Source organism: Lagenorhynchus albirostris, chromosome 6, assembly GCF_949774975.1.
Source record: "Lagenorhynchus albirostris chromosome 6, mLagAlb1.1, whole genome shotgun sequence".
Lineage (NCBI taxonomy): Eukaryota > Metazoa > Chordata > Mammalia > Artiodactyla > Delphinidae > Lagenorhynchus > Lagenorhynchus albirostris.
The window spans coordinates 114,746,700-114,758,190 of NC_083100.1; the positions used below are offsets into that span (position 1 = coordinate 114,746,700).

At 59.8% G+C, this 11,491-nt stretch overlaps 1 protein-coding gene and 1 long non-coding RNA gene across 2 annotated transcripts; one reads left to right on the forward strand and one right to left on the reverse strand.

Annotated features, from left to right (window-relative positions):
- Positions 1–1,965: 1,965 nt before the first annotated feature.
- On the reverse strand, positions 1,966–3,953 carry LOC132521888 (uncharacterized). The gene is made up of 3 exons (XR_009540981.1): positions 3,714–3,953; positions 3,506–3,618; positions 1,966–2,684 (listed from the first exon to the last, which is right to left on the reverse strand). It is a non-coding gene; the product is annotated as an uncharacterized LOC132521888 (long non-coding RNA).
- Positions 2,516–11,086, forward strand: PROC (protein C, inactivator of coagulation factors Va and VIIIa). Its single transcript, XM_060151541.1, is given in 8 exon segments — positions 2,516–2,585; positions 3,881–4,047; positions 5,474–5,498; positions 5,618–5,814; positions 5,816–5,996; positions 7,916–8,064; positions 9,193–9,310; positions 10,412–11,086. Coding segments are annotated over 8 exon segments (1,485 nt in total). The 3' UTR covers positions 10,990–11,086.
- Positions 11,087–11,491: the final 405 nt, after the last annotated feature.

Here is an 11,491-nt window from a genome sequence, read left to right on the forward strand (position 1 = left end):
ATCCCTGGTCGAGGAACTAAGATTCCGCATGCTGCAAGGCGTGGCCAAAAAATTAAAAAATCTGTGAGTCCAGGGCTCACAGTGGAACGAGGCTCTAATGCCATACTCCTCGGGGCCGAGGGAGAGAATCTGATGGACTCCTGGGTAAGGGGACTTCCTGGTGCCATCACCAGAGGCCAGCAGGGCAGGGTCACACGAGCCGTTCAGGGGCTGGGAGTTTGAGGAGTTTGGTCAAGTCCTCCAAGGAGGGAGTGGGGTTTGGGAGAAGTGGGGGCATCCCCGGTACAGGAAGGAAGGTACAGAATAAATGCTGACGGACCGCAGGGCCAGGGCAGAGGCTCCAGGTCGAACCCTTTACTTCTGCTCCCGCCTTTTGTGGCAAACCGGTCAAGAACTGACTGCAGCCTTTTCGGAATCCTGTTTATTTTTCTCACTTGCTCACAGAAGTGGCCAAGAGGTGCTGGGAAGACCCGAGTTCTAATCCAGGCCCGCCACTTACCAGCTCCGTGAATTTGAGCAAGTGACAAAAGATTTCTGAGCGTCCTCATCTGCAAAATCGAGGTTATGGGAATAGTCGTGTGCAGTCGTGTGTGCGTGTGCGTGGGCTTGGGGGGCAGTTACCGGAGCGGCTGGAGCTGAGAGTTTAGCCGAGTGCTTGGCACCCACGTGGTAGGGACCCTGAGAGGCGTACCTTTTCATGTTTTACATCAAACCTTCATGATGTAATCAGGATGGCCGGCCACTGAGTAATTAACAATGTTTCTTTTCTTTTACGCTGACACATAAAATAGACGCATCTTATAACTAATGGCATCCTAGATTTGGTGAAATATCATTACCGGTTGTGCTGATCTGAGGCAAACCGCAGTATCTCCGGGTAAAAATGCCCCCATCAGCTAAAGGGGGACAACGCCCCTCCTTTAGCCAGCTGCTATGAGGCTAAAATGAGGCCGCGTCTGTAGACAGTTTTGACGTCGCCCACCCCTTCCCTCCTTCCCTCCTGCAGGCACCACTGATGGGCACAGGTGGGCTTGGGGCAGACAGAGCGGTCCTGAGCCGGGAACTTGTTTGTTTATCTGTGGAGAGGGAGGCCTCAGCACCAAGGGCCAAGCAAATATTTGCAGTTATGGATTAACTCGAGGTCCAGGCTGTCATGGCAGCAGGAGGGCGACCTTGCAGTTTCTCGGCGGTCCACCCCAGTAAGTCCCCTTCGAGGCAGGTCTGTGAGGGGGGCCGGAGGAGGGTGAGCAGGGCTGAAGGTGGACTCTTCTAGCCAGGGTTTGAGAGGCTGGCTGGAGCTTGGGGTAAGGGAAATCTGGGCTGTGCTGCCGGCCAGGCCAAGGCTCTGGCTGGCATTCCTCAGGCTGGGGTGCCATGGCTCCCAGGGGCCTTCCTCCCAGACTTTGAGGGAAGTGGAAGTCGGCTGAGGGCCTCCAGACCCCAGAGCCATCGCCAGAGGCAGCTTGGAACCCGGAGCCCTCCAGGCTCCCCACCACAGCCTCACCTCTACTTCTAAACCCTTTAAACAAATGTCAGAATCAGCCTCAGAGGGAGTCGGCAAAGTGGAACATGAGGTTAGACGGGGAGGGGGGTGCCGGTGGGGCAGCCTGGGGGGCAGCGGGGGCTCCTAGGTTTCCGGCCAGCAGGGCTACCTCTGTGGCCTTGTGGTGCGCCTGGTGGTTTGCGGCAGGGGTTAAGGTTGCAGGCCTGGAGCCACACAGGCCTGAGCTCAAGCACTAGCTCTTCCGCTTCCTGGCTGTGGGGGTTTAATAAGCGATTTCTCTCCTGTGAGCCTCAGTCCCCCCCTCTGTGAAATGGGGTGACGACATTAATACCTCCCTCTTGGGTGGTGGTGAGCCTTCGCTGAGATAATAGGAGCTCATGCTTACTGAGCATTTGCTAGGTGCAAACGTATTCAACAGCTTTATGTAGATTAACTCATTTAATTCTCACAATAACCCTCTGAGGCAGAAGTACAGTTTTTCCACCCGTTTTACAAAGGAGGCAACTGAGGGGCAGTTAGGGATCTCGCTCGACAATCCTGTCCTGGAGCTGGGATTTGCACCAGGCGCTCTGACTTGGTGGCCTGTCCTCTGAACCATGTCCAAATTTCTTGAAAGACACCGTGACTGTCCAATAAATGTCAGTTATTATTCTTAACCTGGCCTTTAGATCAGCAGAGGCGTCACCCCCGAATCCTCACCCAGGGAGGGCAGGAACGTTCTGGGTGCACCTGCCCATCACCCTTCTGTGCCGAGTCCCCTTTGATCTTCACCAGGTCACTGCCCCTTCCACTTCCTGTCTTCACCCTGCAGGCTCGGGTCGTGTGACCTTAGCCCCATATAGACAAGGGGACCGAGGCGCCACGTGGGTGTCTGAATAGTGAACAGGGACCCCCGACCCCAGCTTTTGCCCTGGCGATCCCACCCGGGGCCGGGGAAGGGGGCAGAGCGGGGGCTGGCGCGGCTGCCGGAAGCTCAGAAGTCCTCCTCAGACAGGTGGCAGCAACTTCAGAATGTGGCGGCTTACAGGCCTCTTACTGTTCGTGACCATCTGGGGAGTTTCCAGCGCACCAGCTCCTCCCGGTAAGGCCACTCTCCCACCCCCTCCTCGGGACCCTCGGGGTCTTCACACCTTTCACCGTCTCCCCTGAGCCTCAGGGCGAGAGGAGATGAGAGGCGGACCTGAGGGAACAGGGATAAATTAACTGAGGGGAACACAGCAGCAGGCCGCAGCTCAGGGGCTGAGTCCTGTGGCGATGGCAGGGAGCCCCCGGGGTCGCGGGGTCACGTCCTTCCTCCTACCTGGGGGGCTGGTCACAGAGTCCCCTGGGTCCCCCCACTCCACCGTTCACTCCCTCAACTGTGAGAGCGCCAGGCCCCGCTGCCATGCAAACTGCCCCAGAGCAGCCTGTCCTCCTAAAATGCTCATCTGCTGGCCGCTACCCTGCCCCAGCCCCTCCCCTGGTCCCCACGGCCAGGGGACCAGGATGTGGAGAGGAGGCCCGCGGGACAGCTGTGCTGCCTGGTTTCTTAGGCAGCCCTCCCCCCACACCTCCTGCAGCCACCGCGGGCTCTTTCTTCCATTTATGCCTCTTCCTGAGCTGCTCTGTCTTCCTGGCGGCCCTTCCTCCCCACTCCCAGCCCCGGTTCCCACCTGCGGTCCTCTTGGCTCCTATGTCCAGACTCAGTCTCGCACATCTTCCTTTCCTGAGGATGCCCTTCCTGGTCCCGGCACCCTCGAGCCTCTCTTGCTCACTCCCCTGCTTTGGTCCCTCCACCCCAGCTGTCCCCCGGCCCCCAAGGCAGACACCTCTCAGAGCCCAGGAGACATTTGGTGATGCTCCCCGGTGGCAGGTCTGCCTTGTCCAGGTGTGCCTGCCCTAGGGGAAGGGCGTGGGAAATGCTCCAAGAGGGGGGCGGGAGGAGGGGAGGGCAGGGAGGATGGAGGGACGGCTTCACGACGGGGTTGCACAAGGTGTATCTGGAGAGCGAGGCCCACTTACCTTTGCAGTATAATAATAACAACAGCAGCAGCATGTGGCATTTGTCACTGGCCGCTCATTTCCGTACTAAGTGTTTTATGTGATTATCCCATCCTCATTTTTTGATGAATAAACTGAAGTTTAGAGAGGTAAAGACATGGGCTCAGGGTCACACGGAGGCTGGGCTGGGTTCGGAGGGAGGGAGGTCTGTCGGCCTCAGTGCACGCACCCTGAATGGTCAAGTGTCCTGTCCTCCGATGGCCGGCCCCCTGCTTCGGGAGGAGGAGAGGGTATCGGTACCTGGAATTATAATCCTGAGGGACCCAAGACGAAAACCTCCCCAGGGACTCCCCAGCCAGGCCCCCCACCAATGCGAGCTCCCTGTCTCCCTCCCAGACTCAGTGTTCTCCAGCCACCGGCATGCCCACCAGGTGCTGCGGATCCGCAAACGCGCCAACACCTTCCTGGAGGAGCTGCGGCCCGGCAGCCTGGAGCGCGAGTGCACAGAGGAGACCTGTGAATTTGAGGAAGCTCGGGAGATTTTCCAAAACATGGAAGACACAGTAAGGCCGCCCGACTGGGTGCAGAGCGTGAGGCTCAGGGGTGGGACCTGGAGCGGCAGCCGGGGGCCCCTTGGGACTCCTGGGAAGCGGTGGACACCAGCCCCTTACCCTCCCAGCTTGCCAGGGGTGCAGCAGTGGAGTGAACGGCCCTATGGTCTTGGCCAGGGCACGTGGGACTCCAAGAAACAGAACTCTGCAATGAGCGTGAGAAGCGTCTGGGGAAGCCTTAGGCAGGGATTCCCACCCAATCCCACTGGAGGTAGCTCAGTCCCCCTCTCCACGTGTGACTGGCCACCCCAGCCTCCCCTCTTCTCTCTCCCTCTGATCCAGAGGCCATCACCCCTGCTTCCACCCTGCTGACCAGGTGACCCAAGACTCCCTGATGTCTGGGCACACACACTCACTCTGTGCCTTAGACACTCCAGGGGTGAAACCTGATTGCTCAGATCCAAGGGTCTGTGTCCTCTCTGGCCCCCAGGGCCCTGTGGTGGTGGCCCTGAGGTGGTAGGATGCACTCGGTAAGGGAGGTGTTCCTGATACAAGGCTCAGACCCCCTCCAGCACCCAGAGCTCACTTTAGCGACTAGGAGCTGGGGCTTGTGCCACCACCTGGGTCCCCTTCAAGCTGTCTGTAGGCATGCCCTTCCCACTCAGCTCTCACAGCTGAAGGCGGAGCTCTGGGTGGCTTCCTCTCTTGCCCTCAGCCCTCATCTCCACTGCCTCTTCCCCCAAATGGCCTCCTCAGCTGATGCCAAGATGATTTTCGGCAGGCACAGCCTGGGCACATCACACCCCTCCGGTGCCTCCCACCCCCCACCCCCCCCACCCCCCCCACCCCCGCCCAGGGTCTCCCAGGCCAGCAGGGGGGCTTTCGGCCTGGGCATCAAGCAGTGGTTCTCAGGGACTGGTGGTCCCAGCCCAGCAGCAGAAGTGCCACCAGACAGCTGCTCAGAAAAGCAGACTTTCTGAACCGGCAAAAGCCGTGTCTCACGCACACGATGTCCTGCTCGTCACCCAGCTCTGAGGCCAGGCTCAGGGAAAGAGCAGACGCCCGGTGCCTGGAGGGATGGAGCTGGAAGCAGGCAGAGCACCCTGGGGGTGGGGGGTGGGATTTGGGTCCCTTCCTTTGCAGAGGCTGCTGGGGTAGCAGCCAGCGCCCAGAGGACGCTTCCAGCTGCACGGGCGGGAAACGGGGGGCGGGTTTGGGATGTGGGGTGGAGATGGGCAGAGGGGCAAGGAGCCTGGCTTTTCTCAGGGTGCAGCTGCCCAGAGGCTGGGGTTGACCCCTCTTTGTGTGGAAGCCCTTCCCTTCCCTGCCCGCTTAGATGCTGCCTGCCGGACCTGGGCCAGCCCGGGGAGGGGCCCCGGGGGCTCCCCATCTACACAGGTGGGCTGACGGCCCCTGACACCGCCCCTTCTCTCCGCAGATGGCCTTCTGGTCCAAGTACCACGGTGAGTGCGCTCCAGACCCCTGGCCGCGGTGCCCGTGCCCCTCGAGGTCTCTGGGCCGCTGGGGGCACGGGGACGGGGCCGGCGGACCCCCGTGATCCCCTCCTTACCCCTCGTCGCAGACGGGGACCAATGCGCGGCCCCGCCGCCGGCGCACCCGTGCGACAGCCCGTGCTGCGGGCGCGGCACGTGCATCGACGGCCTGGGCGGCTTCCGCTGCGACTGCGCGCAGGGCTGGGAGGGCCGCTTCTGCCTTCAAGGTGAGGGGCGGCGGGCGGCGGGCCGGGGAGCTCCCCGGGGCCGGGGGCGGGGCCGGGCGCGCAGAGCGCCGCGCTCTCTCGGCGCCCTCCTGCCGGTCCCCCGCAGAGGCTCGATTCTCCAACTGCTCGGCGGAGAACGGCGGCTGCGCGCACTATTGCTTGGAGGAGGAGGGCGGGCGCCACTGCCGCTGCGCGCCCGGCTACCGCCTGGGGGACGACCACCTGCTCTGCGAGCCCAAAGGTGAGCCGCAGATGGGGGACAGCACGGGGCGCCCGGGCGGTGAGCAAGCCACAGGGCCGAGTCCCAGGCGAAGGAGACGGGCCGCCCCAACGGGGAGGGAGGGTGCCCTCGGCGGGTCTCCTGCCCGCTCTTGCCCTCGCCCGCCCGCCTTCCTCCAGGGACCCTGCCCACTCTGGGGGCGTGGCCTGGAGCAAGAACCCAGAGGTAGCGCATCTCCCCAGGGAGGAGCGGATGGGGCGGGCACGCCTCCAGCGTCCTCATCTCTCTTGACGGCTTTATTTCCGCCGTCACCTCTGGCTTCTCTGAGGAGAGACAGGAACCGTGATTCTGCCTCCTCTTCTACTTTCCTTTTTATACATTGAAATTTCTATCGGATTTATATACTTACGCAACAGTCGGAGTTTCACAGCTCTTACCATGATTTCAGCAGGTTGTTCCTCCGTGTGGATCTTCTCGCATTCACTGTGCAGCGCCCTTTTCATGTGGAAATGCGTGTCTTCTATCTCTAGGAACATTTCTTTAGTTATTTCCTTGATGACCTGCCCTGTGCTTTCTCTGTTCTCTCTTTCTGCACCTCCTAATCAGATCTCTTTCCCCGGATCGATCTTCTAGTTTTATTATCACATTATCTCTTCTATTTTCCGTATCTTTGACTTTGTGTTCTTCTTTCAGGGAACTTCCCACAACTTTATATTCCAGTCCTTTTACTGGGAAAAAAAAAAGCCAACTATTCCTTTTAAAGTAATTAGAGATTCACAGGAAGGTGCAAAGAAATGCCTGGTGGACCTGTTGGCTGGTGGGCTTTTCTGTGAGACCATCTGAAGGCCCAGGTCACTGGCAGAACCCCTATTGCCCCGATTCTTAGGTCTTTAGCCTTTTTTCTGAGAGTAATCCTCCAAGTTCATGCTTGGGTGGTCCCAGCCTGGCTTCCAGCCCCCTGGGGAGAGTAGGGGGAGAGGAACTGGCATCTGCCCCGTCTGCAGATGTCTGCGTGACTCTCTCTGGTCAGCCTTGCGTGTCACTGTTTCCTGTGGCGGTGCCTGGAGTCCCCAGGTGTCTGGTTCACCGTCTGCGGAGAATACACCTAGGGTCTTCTGCAGGGGTCAGAGAGGAGAGTCAAGCCACTGATGAGGGCTCTAGCGGTTTCTTTGACAAGCTCTCAACCTTCCTGCTGTAGCCCCACCTGCACAGCTTCTTCAGAGCCACGTGGAGGCTTCCTGGGCGTTTGTGTTGCCAAGCAGCCTGCTCCCAGCGTCTCCTACCACTGGCTGAGGTTTCGGCTTTCTCAGTCGGCCAAGTCAGTTACCATGTCCCTCTGCTGTCCAGCTTCTGGAATCTTGTCGCTGTTGTTTCATCTCCCTTTTCTGTCACTAGGCAATCCCCCTGCTGATGGTCTCCCACTGCTTCTCGCGAGTCTAAATCTGCCATCGCAGCCTGAATGGCCCTGGCCCGCCTCCCAGCCCTCACTTCTGCTCAGTGCTCTCTCCTCTGGGCTGGAGCTCACAGCCGTGCTCAGAGCCACTCTGCGGCTCTCCGGGCATGTCCACCTCCTCCTCCCCATAAGTCCTTACCTCTGTTAGGAGCTCGGCAGTATCCCAGCGCTGAGACCTTACTTGTGCATCTCAGGGATTACTCCCAACAGCCCTGGGGTGTCCCAACTCTGAGAACTTTAACGACCTGCCCAAGGGCGCACCGCTAGGTAGAGATGCTGCTCGGTCTGACTCTTGCCATTAAGTGGCGCTGTTCGTTAACCGACTGACTATCCCGAGGGGCTTTGCAAGTTGATAGAATTGAGCGTCTGAGCATCATTTATCCTACAAGGCAGCAAAGGAGGCTGCTGGCAGGAGGGGGACAGAGATGGGAGGGCAGTCTCGGGAGCAGTACCCAGCAGGCACTCAGCAGCCTCCCCCTGCCTTCAGTGACGTTCCCTTGTGGGAGGCCAGGGAAGCGAATGGAGAAGAAACGCAAGAACTTGAAACGTGACACAGACCAAGTAGACCAAGAAGGCCAATTAGATCCACGGCTCATCAGTGGGCAGGAGGCCGGATGGGGAGAGAGCCCCTGGCAGGTGAGAGGAGAGAGAGGCAGCGGCTCACCAGCTGGGTCAGGAGTCACTGAGCCCACCCAGTTCCTGCTCAGGAGGCACCAGTGGGAAGGGAAGTGCAGCCTTTGCTTGGGTGGTGGGGGGGCGGCAGTGCTAAGGGTGGAGGGTTCCAGGGAAAGATGGCGCTAACCCGATGGGAGAGGAGCAGCCAGGCAGGGTGGGCTGGGCACCGGGGGCCAAGGGGGAATGTGCAGGAAGGAGCGGTATAGCTTTTAAAAAGAGCTGGAAAGATAATGCTCTGCTGGTGGTATTTGAGGCAGAAGCCTGGCTGAGGGGAGCGGTGTTCTGCGTGGGAAAGGGCTGGGAGGGAGGGTTGTCCTCTGCCCCGCCATGGGAGCTAACACGTATTTGGTCCCCATCTCTGCCAGGCACTGGGTCGGGGGGGGGATTGTCCAGAGATCAATAAACGGGGGTGGTAGGGGGCTTCCCTGGTGGCGCAGTGGTTGAGAGTCCGCCTGCTGATGCAGGGGACGCGGGTTCGTGCCCCGGTCCGGGAAGATCCCACGTGCCGCGGAGCGGCTGGGCTCGTGAGTCATGGCTGCTGAGCCTGCGCGTCTGGAGCCTGTGCTCCGCAACGGGAGAGGCCGCAACAGTGAGAGGCCCGCGTACCGCAAAAAAAAAAAAAAAAAAAAAAGCAGGGGACTGGCAGGTCTTGGGGAGCTCACAGCCCCCAGGAGATTCAGGCTCCTAAACACATGGTAACCCAATGGGACCAGAGCCGGCTGACAGGACAGGGACTGAGGGAACCCAGTCCCAGTCCCAAGGCTCCCAAGGCAGCCTGGGGGCCTCAAAGGCTTCTCAGAGGACTCGACGACCAGCCTGAGCCCCCGACGGTGAGAAGAACTCTCTGGGTGCTGCTGAGGATGGTTATAGGAAAAGCACAGGCAAAGGCGGGGAGATACCCTGGAACAGGCAAACTCCATCAAACGTGCAGAAGAGAAAATGCCAAAAAAGTCCATGCCCGTGTGACCAGGGAACCCAGGGAAGACCTATTTACGCAGCTAGTGCCTGGGGCTGTGCTGAGAGCAGGGGCCCTGACACGGAGCTGTCAGAAGGCCGTGTGGTGCCGTCACTGCCCACCCCCCATTACAGGTGATCCTGCTGGACTCGAAGAAGAAGCTGGCCTGCGGGGCGGTGCTCGTCCACGTCTCCTGGGTGCTGACAGCGGCCCACTGCTTGGACGACCGCAAGAAGCTCATCGTCAGGCTAGGTGCGGGCTGGAACCAGGCCGGAGGGGTGGCCCAGATGGGCTGGCTGGGTGGGGAGCCTGGTATCCGGGGTGCTTGAGCAAGACGACACCAGGGCCGCACAGAAGGCATCTGGGGGGAAGAGGCCCGTGTGCTCCCACCCCACCACTCCTGTGGCGGCATTTTAGACACAATGACACCAGGTAGTTTGCACGGAAGGGATTCTCTTCGAATCTGGTGCCCAGGTGCTTACACACGTGTGTTTGCCAGCGAGGAGGTTACACACATACTTGTGTCTTCACTCTCACTATGTGGAGTGGCCGTGTGTGTGGACCTGCAGCACCCTGGGGTGCCGGGCCACGCTTCACACAGGGTGACCGGGATGGACTGTGCAGCGGGGGCCCTGGCATCTGGTACAGCAGCCAGCTGCTTCCCTGCAACAGCCCAGGGCTCCCCGAGCCTAGACCCCACTCTCTACCAATTTCTGGGGGGCGAGGGTTCTCTCACTCCAATCTTTATGCAAAAAAAAAAAAAAAGAGGCAAAGATCCGTAGTGAGAGTGAATGACCAGATTCACACACCCTGCCATCACGCCCAGCACAAGCAGAGGCCAGTGGCCTCCAGCGGGGCTGGGCTTGGAGGCAGAGCCCTCACCCCCGCTTTCCAGGAACCAGCAGCCTCGCCTGAGAAGACCTTGTGTCTTGTGTGTGGTCCAGATCTTTCTTCCCTGGTGGAGCCTGTGTCTGGCTGGCTGCTCCTGCCCTGCCCCCATCTTGGCAGGTGTCCCATGTTCTCTTTGTGGCTCTGGTCTATGTCCCAGGTCTCCAGGGAGCTTCAGGCTTCCCTGCTGATTGCTCTCCGCCGGTCACTTCCCAGGCCTCACTGCTCCGTCTATGAGCCAGTCCTGAATTCAGACCAGCGTTCTGCCCCTTTAGGACTGACACTCACGGGCTGTTACCCTTGATAGGGACCATGTGGCCCAGGACAGTGCCGGGCATACGTGGTGACCACTCCTGCTGTCCCTCCACGAGGGCCTGCAGGAGCGTGGCAGCCACATTGGCTTCAGGAGGCCCCAGGGGAGGGAGGGTCCCCCAAGCCCACTCTGACAGCCCCTCTGCCCTGCAGGGGAGTATGACCTGCGGCGCTGGGAGAAGTGGGAAGTGGACCTGGACATCAAGGAGGTGTTTGTCCACCCCAACTACACCAAGAGCACCAGTGACAATGACATCGCGCTGCTGCACCTGGCCCGGCCCGCCACTCTCTCGCAGACCATCGTGCCCATCTGCCTCCCAGACAGTGGCCTGTCGGACCGCGAGCTCACCCAGGTCGGCCAGGAGACGGTGGTGACAGGCTGGGGCTACCGCAGCGAGGCCAAGAGAAACCGCACCTTCGTCCTCAACTTCGTCAGGGTCCCCCTGGTCCCGCACAATATGTGCGTTCTGGCCATGCAAAACAAGATCTCCGAGAACATGCTGTGCGCCGGCATCCTGGGAGACCCGCGGGATGCCTGTGAGGGCGACAGCGGGGGGCCTATGGTCGTCTCCTTCCGCGGCACCTGGTTTCTGGTGGGCCTGGTGAGCTGGGGCGAGGGCTGCGGGCGCCTCAACAACTACGGTGTTTACACCAAAGTCAGCCGTTACCTCGACTGGATCCACGGCTACATCAACGCTAAGGAGGCCCCCCTCCAGAGCCAGGTGCCTTAGCGTCTTCCCCACTTGCGTCTGGACCCCAGAGGACACCCTTGGACGGGGGCTGGGTTGTTGAATGGCCAAGATGTTGGACATTAAAAAGGGCATGGAGCAAGCACAGCAGCTCTGGATCTGTCTGTCTTTCCGACCCTTTTCTGGGCTGTTCTGGAGGGAAGTATTTTTGGGGCATCTACTGCACACCCCACACTTTATGAACTGGATCTTATTTACCTTCCACAACAACTACTCTGTGGGGTAGGAAGGAGCAGACCCAAGGTTTGCGGCGTCTAAAGCCGGTAAAGTTCGGGGAAGCTCGCTTTATGAAAAAGAATAAAACATGGGACTCCAAAACTGGGAGAGTCCCTCCCAGGGCTTTGGAAGGGGCCTGTGTGAGTCAGGGATCCTAACGGTAAAGCCAGCTCTGAAGGTAGAGACTGCAGCTCCTATTATGGGGGAAGAAGCTGAGGTTCAGGAAGGTTTGCATTGTGGAGCCAAAACTCAAACTTGGTTTGACTCC